Source organism: Trifolium pratense, linkage group LG2 (assembly GCF_020283565.1).
Source record: "Trifolium pratense cultivar HEN17-A07 linkage group LG2, ARS_RC_1.1, whole genome shotgun sequence".
In the NCBI taxonomy this organism is placed as follows: domain Eukaryota; kingdom Viridiplantae; phylum Streptophyta; class Magnoliopsida; order Fabales; family Fabaceae; genus Trifolium; species Trifolium pratense.
Window position 1 is genome coordinate 20,816,389 of NC_060060.1, and position 16,814 is coordinate 20,833,202.

Consider the following 16,814-nt stretch of genomic DNA (forward strand, 5'->3'; position numbering starts at 1 on the left):
AAAAATACAAGTTAAAATAAATAATAAAATGAAAACCGTCAAAACGTTTTACTCTCATTTGCTTTAAAATAAGATTATATATGTCTTTCGTCCCTATTAAATTAACGATTTTTGGTTTTCGTCCTTAAAAAAACCCACATGTTTCACCCATACAAAAAATGTTGTTTTGTTTTTATTCCCAAATGGAAACAATTTTGACATTTTTTGTCATAATATGCACTTGTATAAACGCACTTGGGTTAATCTAGTGGAGTTGACTTGGAACCTTGAGGTGTACTCCTCTCGAGATTTTAGGTTTGATTGCCTCTAATGTCAATTTCGATGGACCAAACATATTTGATGGTTTCTCTCCCAACCCCCCTCAATTCTTTTCTACCCCCTGAATTTCCATTTTTGCCCTTGGGGGTACTGCGGTTTATACGAACCGAAATAAGCTGACATGCTGATAAATTTCGGTAACCACTTACCGAAATCTGGGACATTTCGGTTCGCAGGTACCGAAACAATTATTTCGGTAAAATAAATAAATATATATTATGCGGGTATGGGGCGGGGTGGGTACTAAGGTACCCGTACCCGCACTCATACCCGTTCATTTTTGCGGATAATTACCCATACCCGTGCCCATACCTAAAATGCAGGTTTTTACCCTACCCGTTGTGGGTAATTTTTACGGGTACCCTCTGGGTATGAGTCAAATTGCCATCCCTACCCTTAATCAATATCATAAGTCCTGTTATCTTTAAATTTTATTTAAATTTTATGTATGTCTAAATTTAAATAGTTTGTGTTTGTGCAATAGAAATGTTCCTCCATTTTCTATTAATCTCAATCTCAATTACGGAAGGACATATATTAATTTTACGAAACTATCCCCACTCATCTAATTTATTCATTATTTGGTCCTTTTTCAGCACTAAATTTCATTTCTTTTAATTTTTTTTTTATCTCGGAAAATTCAGAGTCAGAAACGTTAAAATTGTAAAATCGTCGCAAAGTAGAAGAAAGAACAGAAGAAAAAAAGCGGTGGCGTTAAGTGCTTTTTCCCCGAAATTCACACAACTCATAACACTCTTCGTACCAGATCCGATTCCGATCTCCGATTCCGACCACTCGATTCATCGAGTCCTTCCCTTCGCAATTCGATCGGGTTAAACTTTCCGGCGAACACAATCATCAATCATCATGAATCCGTTCTCTTCAGGAACGCGTTTGAGGTAACCAATTCAATCATTTCGAATCGGATCAGCTTCACACTCTTCTTGCAATGCGTTCTTTATGCTGATTTTGTAGCTGATTAAGCCTTTGTGTTTCGGAGTATTTTGAATTATGTTTGCATTTTTTATCTAATTGGAATTTATGTCTTTTTTTGAGTTCTAGCTTATAGATTTTATTATTTTTAAGCTGAAATTAGTGATCTTGTTGAGAATTCATTTGTTTTATGGTTTTGATGTGCTTAGTTAGTGCTGCAAATCAACTCTAGCATGTGGCATCCAACTTTAGTTTTAAGTTTGACATTGCACATCTTCATAGGTTCTTTTCTATATCTCTGAAACCATTAGCCATTGGGATAATTCATAAATAGCACATATATTTTGCATATTAAAATAAAAATCAATTTTTTTGCACTAGGTGAGGTCAACTATATGGATTAATCATTAATGATGCTACAATGTCAATTGTTTGGGTTTAGAATATATTACAGACATGTAGTTTCAAACTTTCAATATCATTAGAAACCAAATGTTGTGAAAAAATTAGTGGCGAGGTTCGGAATAAAAAAAGAGTGTCTGGCTTACACATTATAAAATAGTTTATTATTTTCGAAGTGTCGTTGATGTTGTCCTGATTTAAGTAATAGGTACTACAACAACCAATCAGATGGATGAAAACATTGAATTATAGAATTGGAATTATAATATTATAGATCAACGACTCAAGCAGGATTTTATTTTCAGCATATTCCTGCAGCTATATGTGTGTTTTTCATTGTATCTTATGAATTATGATTGACTTTTTATTTCAAAATACCTTTTGTTTGCCAAATCAGATATGGTTAACATATTTTCAGGTTCTTTTGCAAGATACAAAGATGATAAGTGTTTGATGTGTTTTATTTTGGTGTTAAATTATAATCATCATTTTTTACTTATATGGTTCATATCCTACCTTTTAGGGACATGATTCGGGCAATACGTGCATGCAAGACTGCAGCAGAAGAGCGTGGTGTTGTAAGAAAAGAATGTGCAGCCATTCGTGCTTCAATAAATGAAAATGACCAAGATTACAGGCATCGTAATATGGCTAAGCTAATGTTCATTCATATGCTTGGGTACCCGACACATTTTGGTCAAATGGAGTGTCTCAAGTTGATAGCGTCCCCAGGATTTCCGGAGAAGAGAATAGGTTATCTTGGCCTCATGTTGCTTCTTGATGAAAGACAAGAAGTTCTAATGCTGGTCACCAATTCTTTAAAACAGTATCCATTTCTTAAATCATAGTTTCCTTTGTTTTTTATTCCCTTTTTTTATATTCCACTTTATACTGTGTTATTGATATATTGGTCTTCTACTGAAACAAAATGAGGGAAAACTATTGATAATTGTTTATATTACAAAGCCTTAACCGAACTGCAGAGATCTTAATCATACAAATCAGTATATAGTGGGACTTGCACTTTGCGCTTTAGGAAACATTTGTTCAGCAGAAATGGCTCGTGATCTTGCACCAGAGGTTGAGAGATTGCTACAATTTCGTGATCCCAATATTCGGAAGAAGGTGACATTTTCAATGTATTTCATGCATTTATTACATCTTATACCTCTTCTGGAACTACAGATACTGTTTTTTTGTTTGTTATATATCGACGGAGAAGAGGCTGTGGATGCTCCATAGTGACAATAACATATTATTGCTCTTCACTTATAGGGATTAGTTTTGGAACTGCTGTACTAGCAACCTACAAATACTAGATTTTTGAACTGCTCTTCACTTATGTGATTAATTTTCTTACATACATCTAGCAACCAATCAATACTAGATTTTGTTTTAGTGCAATAAAATATCCCATAAGACCGGACTGTGATCCTTATCCATGTATAAATAGTTACATTACTTGCCTCCATCTTTGTGTGATTGCTAATTTTAATTTTTAAAATATTATATATGGAGAATCAGCTTGCATCCACCCAATCATTTGCAATAGGAAAAGAATGGAAAGACATGATCTGCCATAGATATAAGGCTCCCAGTCAAATAAAAATTCCTGTTCTGTTTTGGTGTTTTCTGGTGAATGTGTATTTTCAAACATGTTCAATCATTCCAGAAATTATGCCTTTGATCAAATAAATTTTCTATTTGATTTGGCTTAAAGGAGTAATTTTAATGCACAGACTATGATGCTTTATGTTGAATTGCTCATTTTAAGAGTCCGCAGTTTCATTATATTGTCGTGATAGCAAATAGTAATATTACTTTATGGTGGTTTGTGCCACAACTATTTGACATAAAAAAACTTCTGATGTATAATAATGCATGGTAATATAATAGCAAAAATGTTTCTGAGTTATGAGGTTGAATACAAAAAGTTAGGTGATTGTTGATATCACCTTTTTTCATGATTCTTGTTAATTTTTGTTTAGTGCTGTTTTCTTGTTCCATTTTCTTTTCTTTCAGTTTTGATAATTTTGAGCGGAAATATACTTATTCGCATGCTTTTAAGAAATTGACGTCCAGCAAGCTGGTTGCATTGCCTAATGTAGTAATGTTAGTTGCCACGTCACAGTTAGGTGGTTGTTGATATCACCTTTTTTCATGATTTGTGTTAATTTTTGTTTAGTGCTGTTTTCTTGTTCCATTTTCTTTCAGTTTTCATAATTTTGAGTGGAAATCTACTTATTTGCATGCTTTTAAGAAATTGACATCCAGCAAGCTGGTTGCATTGTAGTAATGTTATTTGCCACGTCACAGTTAGGTGGTTGTTGATAACACCTTTTTTCATGATTTTTGTTTAGTGCTGTTTTCCTGTTCCGTTTTCTTCCAGTTGTCATAATTTTGAGTGGGAATCTATTTATTCACTCACATGCTTTTAAGAACTTGACATACAGCAAGATGGTTGCATTGCCTAATGTAGTAATGTTAGTTGTCACGTCACATCTGTATTTCTGTGATATCCTTACCCCCATGTTCTAAATAATTGCATGTTATGTGTTTTATCTACAAAACCTTTTCCATTTAACTGCTTGAGAGTTGTCATGTATGATTTCACATAAATTAACTACGCTCACTGTTATATAGGCAGCATTATGCTCTATAAGGATCATAAAAAAAGTTCCAGACTTGGCAGAGAATTTTATCAATCCTGCTACTTCCTTACTTAGGGAGAAACACCATGGAGTTTTGATCACTGGGGTTCAGCTTTGTACAGATCTGTGTAAAACTAGCACCGAAGCTCTTGAACATATTAGGAAGGTAGTTTTTCATCTTTATAATTTATATTGTCAATCACATAGTGTATTATAATCTATATTTGTGAGCAGTCTTCTTCTTTTTCAGTTAAAAGCATCCATAAATTATTGAATTTGCTTCTTGAAAATGTTATTCATAGAAAAATAATACAAAATCATTCATGGTCTTCATCTATCTTACAGTTTCAATGGGACGTAGTATATATATATATATTTTTCAAGAGAACCCGTTGGGTGTAAATAGCGTATGTTTATGTAAACTGTAAAAGAAAATAAAAGAGGGTTCATATGTACGACATTATGATGCTAAAGTTTACTGTAATGGCATTTTCGTATTAGAAACACTGTAGATTGAGCTTTGACTGTAGGCCATCTAACAAAATATTCTTTGAACAATTATTACAGAAGTGCACAGATGGTTTGGTCAGATCTCTCAGAGATCTAGCGAACAGCCCTTATTCACCAGAGTATGATATTGCTGGCATCACAGATCCATTTCTCCACATTAGGTTGCTTAAGCTTTTGCGAGTGTTAGGTGAAGGTGATGCTGATGCTAGTGACTCTATGAATGACATACTTGCCCAGGTCAGTTGTGTGTGTCCGTTGTTATTTTCATGACAAATGATACTGTATTATTCATGCTACAATGGTTGCTTATTTGTCATATTGCATAGCTCTGTAGTGTAGATGATGTAGTGTAGATGACCGACCTTGTATGTTGAATACCATATATGGGTTTAGGATATTTTTTCCACTTCTATGTGATTTGATTAAGGCAAATCTTGGTGTTAAAGATACAGGGTTTAGATAGAGATTTAAAAAATAAAGACTTTCAATTATGAATATGCGACAATGAATTATGGAAACTAATCCTAAGAGATAATCTAAGATAAGATATTATATGATAGGCAAAATTACACCACAGGTCCTTTATCTTATTTATTTGTAATACTTAGGTCCTTTATTTATTTTTTCCCAATCCAGTCCTTGATCTCCCAAAATGCATACAAACGGGTCCTTTTCGTCACTTCTGTTTAAGAAGACGCCTTCTGTTTAAGAAGACGCTGATGTGTCAGTTTTGTTGCTGATGTGTTAAAAAACTTAAATAAACACTTATATATGTGAAATTAACAGCCTGGCAAACTTTCTTACCTCTTAAAATCTGGAAACAATAGAGAGCAATAGGTTTCCCCCAATTTATGAACCCTAAAACGAAAAGAGAAATTGGAATTTTCAATGGCTTCAATCCACACCAGTTCTTCGAATTCCAGAAGCTACCAACTCAAGGTACAGATGAAACAATACAAACCATGTAAATAGACCACCCCTATTTTAGAAACAGATGATACAGAAGAAACAGTCGAAACAGAGAGAAGAGATATAGTACCAGAAAGACAAATAGAAATAGATGAAAAAAGAGAGAAATAGAACCAAAAACACAAATAGAAACCGAAGAATCATAGAGAAATAGAACCAAAAACACAAATAGAAACTGAAGAATCATAATGAACAAAGAGAGAAATAGAACCAAAAACACAAATAGAAACAGAAGAATCATAGAGAAATAGAACCAAAAACACAAATAGAAACAGAAGAATCATAGAGAAATAGAACCAATAACACATACAAACTGATTAAACCATCTAAACACATAAACCCTAAAACGTAAATGGAAAAAGAAAGGGAATCGAACAATCTACCTTCCTTAGACCTTCAACAATGGAATCAAACAAACTCCAATCTATGCACGCGGATGTAACGATTTTGCAAGTTTCTATCTTCTGAAGACCCTTGAATCAAACATCTCAATTTGGGCTTTTTCTATGGTTTCCAACGTTTCATTGCATCTTAAACACGTAGGTATGTACGCATCAGCTAAAAACAGACACGTCATCATTTTTATGTACGAAATTGATGAAAAGGACCAGTTTGTACGCGTTTTGGGAGATAAACAACTGGATTGGGAAAAAAAAATGATAAAGGACCTAAGTGTTACAAATAAATAAGATAAAGGACATGCAGTGTAATTTTACGTATATGATATTAGCATATCTTTCAGCACTTCCCCTCAAGTTATAGTAATAATTCACAAAGCTTTAAGCTTCTTACAAATATACTCTATGAAATAAAATAAAAAATAAAATCAGTAGGGCCGGATCATTGCATCTGGAACTGGAACAAGTGTCAAGACTAAATTGTAGCTTGGACAAAAGTTGAGGCTAGAGCTAGACCACCATTGAGACAAAAATGGTGCCAAACCACAGAAAAAATCATTGCCAAACCACAACTAAGACAATGTTAGTGCCAAACTGCAAATGAAACACAACCTTATTATGAAGTTAGAATTGGTAACTATGATCTAAGTTATGAGTTTTTACACGAGTTCAATTCTAGGCGATATTGTATATAGATTTATCAATTTGCAAGTGGTTCTAAAGTGCCATACTGATATGCATGATGCGTTGATAATGATTTTTAAGCATAAAATGAAAGTAAAATAATGTTGATGTAAGCATATACTTTGTAGAATATGCTTAAAGTTGCATATTTTTTAATCTTTTTATTTTCTTCTCGTGTTCATGTTAGTGTGTGGGGTTATTGTATCATTAGTAACCGTTGAAAATGGAATCCTGTTGAGAAGCTGGATTTTCTTAATCTCCAGATCGAATTTGACTTTTGTTTATAATCTAATTCTTTGAAGAATTATGGAGAGGGTTTCAGGAAAAGGAGGAGCTCTTGGTGTGCGTTTGTAATTGTATATTACTCAAATAAATGAGATTTTATTTTTGTCGGGGACTGGTCAAATGTTTGTATTGGAAAAACCAAGTCCCACATTGATTCAAGGGTAGAGATGGCAAAGGTGAAGATTGCCCAATACCAGTAACTTGTGCTTTAGAACCATTAGCAACAGTTATACTGTGAGGTATTCTAGGAGGTAACAAGTTAGAGATAAGAGAGGGATTACCAGCAACATGATCAGAAGCACTAGAGTCTAAAATCCATGATCCCACGGAGTGAGATAGACAAGCTGTCGAATTACCAATATGTGCCAAAGTGGCTGCAGGGGAAGTTTGTAGGACAGCCATCAAATCAAACCATCAACCAAACAGACAAACAAACAACCAAAGAAAAACGTTCCAATGACTACTTGATGAACAGTGCGCGCGAATGAACAGTAGTGCCAATAAAAGATCTAAGTCTTCATTTGATATTGTGCATTCTGATATTTGGGGTCCTAGCCGCGTGCCTTCTAATTTAGGATATCGATACTATGTCACTTTCATTGATGATTTCTCGCGATGTATTTGGACAACATTATTGAAGGATCGTTCAGAATTATTTAGTGTGTTTCAGCCTTTTTATTCAGAGATAAAAATTCAATGTGGGAGTTGGTTTTTCCAATAGTTTGTTTACTCTGTAACCTGCTTCTATATAATATATTAAATATATTAAATTTAAATGAAAGTCACGGCTCTTGAATGGGAGATACTCACTTGCTAAACTATCTCCCAAAAATAACCACATGGCCCTTTAAAATCCTTCAAGTAGCCTCTCTTTTTCTATTCGTCCATCAGATGTTAGTTCAGGGATACGAGTTTGACCTTGCAGTCTCAAGGGACGAAGTTCAAATTAATACTCACTCCGTCCCAAAACTTTAGTCCTTTTGAAGTTTTGCACGGAAATTAAGAAATGATAAAAAATGATAAGTTAAGTCATTTTTACCCTTACTTTATTAAGAAAGAGAAAATATATTTAATTAATGTTTTAACTTTAGTAAGGGTACAAATGGTAAAGCATCACTAATTGTGCATTGATTTCTTAAAATGACTAAAGATTTGGGACAAAACAAAAAATGTAAAAGGACCAAAGATTTGGGACGGAGGGAGTAATAATTTTCCCTTTACCCAGTTTTTTTTTTTTTTTTTGTTAAAAAATTCATCCAAATTGGAATTTATCCTAATTTTCCCCTCCTAATTATCCCCTAATCTCAACATATTAAATTCAAATTTGAACTAATTATTCTCTAATATCTTTTCATCGGGTTCAAAATACATCCACGATTTCTGATTAGTTTTATCATTTTACCACTAAATAACCCAAAATTAGTATAGTATGCTGAGAAATTATCCTAAAAAATCCAGTCTTGATCCATATAAGTTCTTAAATTTTCATGTAAATATATTAAAATTTAATTTAATTGAAAAAATGTGAATTGCATGGGGCTAATTATTAAATTATTATATCTATGATTTAGTCTATGTTAGAAGCTACAATTAAATTTTCTTTGTAACTGATGTTAACCACTTGTTGCAGTCATAAAGTTTTATATCATTTATTTCAATATTCTTAGGCTTTGTTTATTATGTGCCAAATCTATGTAATTAAGGTAAATGTGTTAATGATTATTTTTAATGTGTTAATGATTATTAGTGGCTGTCTTTTCTGAAATTTAAGGTTGATAATTTAAAATTTGCTATCTGTTTTAGGTGGCTACAAAAACTGAGTCAAATAAAGTTGCAGGGAATGCCATTTTATATGAGTGTGTTCAAACAATAATGAGCATTGAAGATAATGGTGGTTTACGCGTACTAGCCATCAATATCCTGGGAAGATTCTTGTCAAACCGTGACAACAATATCAGGTTTACTTCTGGTCATTTATTTTCCTTGATAAGTAACTGAAAAACTTGATTAAGACTAACACCAGTACATTGAGTATTGAAACCAATAAGAAGTCTAAGATGTTTCGTCCAACCAGGGAAGAATGTCTGATTACTGTCAAATGAATTGATATTTTGATACAAGAATTTAGGTAGTGATCTTCATCATTCGGATTGATTGTTGGCCCCTTAGTACATTCTCCTGTTTCTTTTCTTCCAACCCTCAACCATAGTGCCTTTTGCAAGTGACTTGGAACCTCTTTTTGTGTGTGTGTGTGTGTGTGTGTTAGGATATTGAGATTATTTGTTCTAGGGACCCAAACCAGTATGTTGACTACTGAATATGGAGAAGCTATCACTTTTAACGTTAGTCCTTCTTAGGTTACAACTTTCAATCCAGGGCACTTATTTTAACTGGCACAAAAATGATCCGGTTATCTATTACCGACCAGTACGACGTGCTTGTAGAAATTCTTTTTATTACTTAACAAAGAATAGGATTATAGGAGATTCCAAAGCTATATATGTATATATACACAAATGGGCTTATGGCCCAATACCTAATACTCTTAAAAATGTTTCCCACTTTCCTTAATGTCTTTTGATAGGTGAATTGTGTACTGGGTTATGAATTTTTGTAAGCATGTGCTTGTATGATTTTGTGCATGTATGTTACATAGTCTTGAACGACAATGCCTATAAATTATTGTGTGTGTGATTGATGGATGCAGTATACAAAATAATCAATTGATGTATTTGTGTAGTCTGTTAGAGTACATGGCTATATTCTGACATCTCTGTTATTGTTTAAACTAATCTTGGTCAAACTCATGACTCATGCCTGTAAGATGCAATTTACATGTTGATTAGGTTGTTAGGGAAATATGTGCTATCCTGTTAATAATTCTGTCTTTGGATGTTGCCACTTGACAGAAAAAGGGACCTACAGTGATCATTAAATTACTAAAAAGAATGAACTTATACTTAGAGAAGAAGTGAGAAACAATATTTGTCTATAAAATAAGTTGTATGCCTGTTCAAATTATTTATTTTAGTCCTTTTTATCAACTGACAAATTAATTTCCATCTCTTTTGTTTTAGTACTTTTTATCAACTGACAAATTTATTTGTTAAATTTAATCTTTGTGCTTTGTGGATATTATACTTCATTATTGTAGTTAACCATACTCCTCTTCCTTCAGATACGTGGCACTAAATATGCTAATGAGGGCTGTAACTGCTGATGCTCAGGCAGTGCAAAGGCACCGTGCAACAATTCTAGAATGTGTGAAGGTATTTGATTTGTTTTCTTTGTTATTACTTATCGAATGCAAATGAGTTTTTGCTACTAGAGAAGTTAATCACTGGACTCATTGCTTCAGGATTTAGATGCTTCAATTCGGAAAAGAGCCCTTGAACTTGTATATGTTCTGGTGAATGAAACTAATGTGAAGCCATTAGTGAAAGAGCTTGTAGATTATCTGGAAGTCAGTGATCTTGATTTCAGAGAGGACCTTACTACCAAAATATGCTCCATAGTTGCAAAGTGAGTCACAAGGTTCTGAATTGCATTCCTTTTCAGTATCATTTGCCTTTTCTTAAGAAAGATGTGGGTGTTGGGGGCAGCGTATGATGTTAGAATAGCCATGCACTTCATTTATTTATTTACCATATCCAGTCATTTCTGGGACTACTTTTGATTTTTTTAATAAGGAAAACTTGCATGTCTGACTCCACTTGGTCTCTTAACTTCTCATTTTGTACCACTTGTGATATTACATCAATATAAAACAGTTTGATTAGTCACAGGAACATGTTTTGCTATTGTTTGTGATAATAAAGATACAATCTGTGTTGGCCTTTCAATTTTTGCATTTTGGATATTGTTGTTTCTTAGTCTCCCCTTTTCTCTTCCTATTTGGTAAAATAAAACAATCCATTTGCCTTATTTTGCGTGGTCTACATCTTTGTCACCCCCTTTCAGTTTATGACAATTAATTAGAGAGTTTCTTGAAGTAGCAAATATCTTGAGTTGACTATAGTGTTTTTTATTGTTGCTTCAGATTTTCCCCAGAGAAGATCTGGTACATTGATCAGATGCTAAAGGTTCTGTCTGAGGTATAAAAAAGTCATTTTCTGTATCAGCTTACTATATTGAGTGCATGTACTGATCTTTATCTTATGTTAGTAGGCTGGAAATTTTGTAAAAGATGAAGTGTGGTATGCCTTAATTGTTGTGGTAAGCAATGCTTCTGAGCTTCATGGATATACAGTAAGAGCATTATACAGGGCATTTCAAACATCTGCTGAACAGGTGCTCATTTATTCCTTGACAAAATCTATGCACGTTATTGATTTGCTCTTGATTTTAACTTGTTTATTTAGTAACATCACCTGATACTTTTTTTTTCTTTCAGGAAACTCTAGTTCGAGTTACAGTGTGGTGCATTGGGGAGTATGGTGACATGCTAGTCAATAATATTGGAATGCTTGACATAGAAGATCCAATAACAGTGAGTGAATGGTTGATTATTTATACACATGTTTATACTATTGCTTCAAGTTGCTTGAATATGATAAATTGCATGACCTCAAGCAATATATTATCAAATCAATATATTTGGATTGGTCTCAAAGATGTTCTAACAGCGCCCTTTTGATGAGGCTCCTTTTTGTATGGTTTCAGTCTCAATTTAACATTCTCATATATGGTTCTATTCCCATTTCTTTGCCCGGGAGGAAATGAGTTAAGTATTGGGATTTGTTTTGCATGTTTGATCGGTGTATTGGACATTCCCTATGTCAGAAACTACTCCATTCATTTTCTATTTTAATAAATCTGGGATGTGCTTGGTGCTTAAACCATAAACATTAGGATTGTGGCTTGCCTCTTTCCAATGTTTTTATTGGATTGTCTTATACAGAGGAATGAGTTGATTCCCATGACCATTGTGTCTTTTCTTTTGTGACATATACACAGCTTAGTGGAACCATGACTGGACTACTCACTGTTGATGTCTTTAAGTCTGCTTGTATATAGAAGAGAATTGGAAAATATTAAAATATGATCTTTTAATACATACCCTTTTGTTATAAAAAATTCTACTTTTAAATTCATAATTGTTTTATCTACCAGGTGACCGAGTCAGATGCAGTGGATGTTGTAGAGATTGCTATAAAACGCCATGCATCAGATCTTACCACAAAAGCAATGGCTTTGGTTGCCTTATTAAAGCTCTCTTCACGTTTCCCGTCTTGTTCAGAGTATGCTCGTCTTTAAGTGGTTTAATATCTATTGCATCATACATAAATTGTTGTTTGTTAAGAACCAAATGTCCCAAAAACTTAATTTTTAGATGAAGGCTCATGAATGATTTTACTTTCTAGTACACTCCCTCGCCAGTGTTGTCAAATTTTTGCCATGGCATTATATCAATGCGGATTTTATGCTTGCAGCTTGCCAGCATAAGCTGCAGCACCTATTATATCCGCGATGTTTCCACCACAAGCCGCAACGCCATGTTTATAGGGCGGATCTTTGTCTGGCTGCCATAATCTGCCATTGATAACATTGTCCCTCACATAAGATCCCTTTAGGCTTGAAAGGTAGGCAGTGCATTGGAACACTGTGTTGAAATTCATACTTTGTTTAGAATTTACAATAATGGTGGTGGTAAGGATTGAACCCGTGACCATTTGGACCTAGAGGCATTGATGCCCCGTCAAGACTCAAGAGCCAATTCTTCTAAGCAATTAAATTAATAAGTGAAGGCTTGTGAATGTTTTTACATATATGATGTAAGATTCTAGTATAATTGATCATACCAGGTTCCAGATTAAAAAAAATTAATCCCCATGCATGCGACTTGATCTCGATGACAAACTTTTTCCCTCCACAACCCTTTGTACTTAACTAGACATGCAAAAAAATTGTTCACCCAGTAAAAATTTGTTTCTTCTTGTACTTTGTATTTTGACATGGGAATTTCATTCTCCTTTGAATATGTATATAGGAGGATTGGGGAAATTATTGTACAGTTCAAAGGGAATCTTGTGCTAGAATTGCAGCAGAGAGCTATTGAATTCAATTCAGTTATTTCTAAGCACCAAAATATTAGGTGAGTTTAATTAAGCTGCATATTCTATTATATAAAGAGCCAGGTTTCTGCTATACTCTAATAAGAGAGATCCTATTATGAGAACCTGTTATTTTGCAGATCTACTCTCGTAGAAAGGATGCCAGTTTTGGATGAGGCCACTTTCATAGGTAGGAGGGCTGGGTCTTTGCCAGGTGCCGCTTCTACAGCAACTGCGCCTTCAGTTAGTCTCCCGAATGGGTTAGCCAAACCTGCCGCTCCTCTTGTAGATCTCCTTGATCTAAGTTCAGATGATCCTGTAGCACCTAGCTCTTCTGGTGGCGATTTTCTTCAGGACCTTCTTGGTGTTGATCTGTCACCAGCATCACAGCAATCCGGTTGGTGTCTATAGTGCATCTAATAAATTATTATGATGTCCTAAAAACTAAACATTTTTGTTTTTAATGATTACCATCTCCGTTTACAAATCCCTGTTTATTGCTTTATATATGTAATAATGTACTGTACTGTTTTCATAAACAAAGTGGGATTGTTTTATGAAGCCCTCTCTATTTTTTGAACCACTTGATCTATAGGATAAAACCATTAAAAAAGGACCACACTTTACATGGATTTATTGATAATTTAGTTTTTGTTGCTGGATGGCATTATTTGATCGGTGTAGCCAACAAAACCTAGCGGGATAGGGCCTTGTTGTTGTTGTTGTTAATTGGTTTTATTGAGGAAGAAACATGTAAACTTACTTACATAGCATGTCTGACTTTTATTGGAATTTTAGGTGCTGGTCAAGCATCAAAAAGTGGCACGGATGTTCTTTTGGATCTCTTATCTATCGGGTCACCTGTCCAGAGCAACTCAGTAGACATCTTATCCTCAAATACTAGTAACAAAGCTCCTGTTTCACCATTGGATGATCTCTCATCACTTTCACTTTCTTCAAGATCTGCATCAAATGCTGGTCCTGTGATTGATTTATTGGGTGGTATTTCCTCCAGCCCACCAACAGGTTGTAAACTATTTATAACTTGGGTATTATCATTATTTTAAATATAGTTGAACTGACTCCTTCTCTTATATTGAATAGAAAACAATGGACCAGTTTATCCATCTGTAACTGCTTTTGAGAGCAGCTCCTTGAGGTTGACGTTCAATTTCACAAAACAACCGGGAAATCCACAGACAACAGTTATCCAGGCTACCTTTACGAATTTGTCCTCCAATACATATACTGATTTTGTTTTCCAGGCAGCCGTTCCTAAGGTATGCCAACCAGTATGCTATTGAGCTGTCTACATGTGATGCTAAATAACTGTATTAGTCTAATTAGTTATCTGATTTTTAGTGCTAAATAACTGCACTTACTGTTTGATGTTTGATAATTATCTATTTCATCGGTTGCTCTGCTGCATATTCAAAATCTTGTGTTGCCTGGTACCTTCTATTATCTAGTACTTACGTATGTAGTTATTTTGAATTTCAGTTTCTTCAATTGCACTTAGATCCAGCTAGTGGCAATACTCTCCCTGCTACTGGAAATGGGTCCATCACGCAAACTTTGAGAGTTACTAATAGCCAGCATGGAAAGGTAGATATCCTTTATTAGTATTGCTTCACTGTAAATATTTACGTTCTATCATGCACCTTGTCCAGTTTGAATTCTAAATGAGACATTGATCACTGGCATGTTGCTGCCAAAATGCTGCCTCATGTTTTACTTTAAAATTTGGCATTGACAGTACATACAGCAAAAACTACCATATTTTAGTTATTAGGGGTGTGCATGGTTCATAAACCAAACCAAATCAACCAAATTTATGGTCCAGTTTGGTTCCAAAAACCATTATAGTAAAACCATTTTTTTCCAAACTTGTTTGGAACCAGTTTGGAACCGGTTTAGGACCAGTTTAATTTGTATGAGCCAGTTTCAAGATCAGCATTTGGTTCAAACCGGTTTTAAATTCGAACTGGTTTATAATTGAATTGGTTTTATAACCGGTCTTTCAGCAAATTGGCGGTCTTAAAACCAGTTTTTCAGTGCATTGTGGTATTAAGTTTATAACTGTAAACTTAATAGATTGATTGATATGGAGTGAATATACTCCATATTCTTAGTTTACTGGACAAGCAGGGAAACTCCCATTAGGCATTGCAAAAATTATATATATGAATTTGTATTTAAATTTCGATAAGTTTTTCTTTTTTGGTGTTAACCCTCCGGTTCCTAGAGGAAGGGGGGCCTAGTAATCTAAGTTTTTAGTTATGAGCATTTACGTAGTATAAATTATTTAGTGCATCTGAAAATATCAGTATAATGGTTGGATTGACAACTAAAGATCAGACTTCCTTTGTCCCACTCCCCTTTTTTCTCTGTATTTGCGCTTTGTGACTACGTTGTGTGTGTATTAGAGAAGACTTGATAGCCAGCAACTATTTTTTCAGAAATCTCTTGTCATGCGCATAAGGATAGCATACAAGATAAATGGCAAGGATACACTGGAGGAAGGACAAATCAGTAATTTTCCTCGTGATTTATGAAGCAAAAAAAAGGCCAGGGGTCATTAAGGTGATGCACAAAACCCATTGTTTTTGTCCGCCCTCTGTAATACTAGTGCAATTTTCATGTTCCTTCATATGAGGAAGGCATGGTTCGAGCAGATGGGATCACTTGTTAGCTCAAATTTGAAGTCTATTTGCTGGCTTCACATATATTTGCCATTTTTTTCTCTTTATTTAGGTGATTTATGTACATTAGTATAAAATATTTGTGTATGAAAAAGGTCAATCAAATTTTGCCTCTCAAGGCACTGAGAGTTGTTTGATGTTGAGAACTTGAGGTGCTTTCTAGCTACTTCCTGGGGGTAGTCAACTCGGTCTTAACTCTTACTGTCTAAAGTTATAGTGTTGTTGAATGCAATTTGGTATCCCTTAGACAATTGGTATATTATATTGGATTTTATGTAACATTTTTCCCTCAAAGATTAATGAAATGTCTCTGCCAAAAAATTATTTAAGCCTTTTTTCCCCCTCCATTTCTAGCTGTTTATTTGAAATTGAGGATTTTCTGTTGTGATGTTAAAACTGTCAAGAGTATTTGATGATCGACACTTATTTCAAAATGTTTTTATCTTGTTTCCGCAAATATATAACTTGATTGTAAACGGATTTCATGATGTGCATTTTTCTGTGTATACGTAGATGATCCAATTTAAACAAACAGGATTGTGTTTAAATAAGTGTAAAGGTCTTCAGGTATGAACTCTAAAATAATTGTTTTATTTGTAAACATCGTGTGAAATAACCGAGCTACGATTGCTAAAACAGCAATCTACATAAGATTGTAATGCCAAATGATGATATTATCATGAGTGATCTAATTTACTAAATAACTTGTGTACTCTGATTTTCCAGATTAATCTTATTTTTTAGATAACTGATATTTAATTTAGTAAACTGACGTTTGAGAGATTGAATTGGTAGATGCTAGAGTTATATATTTTACCTGAAATACATGACATGGCAATATCTCAATTTTGTGCTGTCATTCATACCATTATGCAAGACAAAAATCACTCAACTGCCCTTTAACCACCT

General features: G+C 34.1%; 1 protein-coding gene across 1 annotated transcript; it reads left to right on the top strand.

Annotated features, from left to right (window-relative positions):
* The first annotated feature begins 782 nt into the window (after positions 1–782).
* Positions 783–16,184, top strand: LOC123906743 (AP-1 complex subunit gamma-2-like). Its single transcript, XM_045956720.1, has 18 exons — positions 783–1,217; positions 2,177–2,479; positions 2,637–2,778; positions 4,297–4,470; positions 4,872–5,051; positions 8,954–9,108; positions 10,329–10,419; positions 10,509–10,672; positions 11,190–11,244; positions 11,318–11,440; positions 11,544–11,639; positions 12,263–12,390; positions 13,140–13,244; positions 13,344–13,600; positions 14,002–14,229; positions 14,308–14,483; positions 14,704–14,808; positions 15,663–16,184. Exons 1-18 carry the CDS (start codon positions 1,186–1,188, stop codon positions 15,756–15,758), a joined length of 2,610 nt encoding a protein of 869 aa, XP_045812676.1. The 5' UTR covers positions 783–1,185; the 3' UTR covers positions 15,759–16,184.
* The last annotated feature ends 630 nt before the right edge of the window (positions 16,185–16,814 follow it).

Excerpts from the sequence above, each read along its gene's own strand:
- LOC123906743 (XM_045956720.1), top strand. The coding sequence starts at position 1,186 with ATGAATCCGTTCTCTTCAGGAACGCGTTTGAG. Across the intron at positions 13,601-14,001 it reads ACCAGCATCACAGCAATCCG|GTGCTGGTCAAGCATCAAAA; the intron begins GTTGGTGTCTAT and ends TTGGAATTTTAG. Across the intron at positions 14,230-14,307 it reads TTCCTCCAGCCCACCAACAG|AAAACAATGGACCAGTTTAT; the intron begins GTTGTAAACTAT and ends TATATTGAATAG.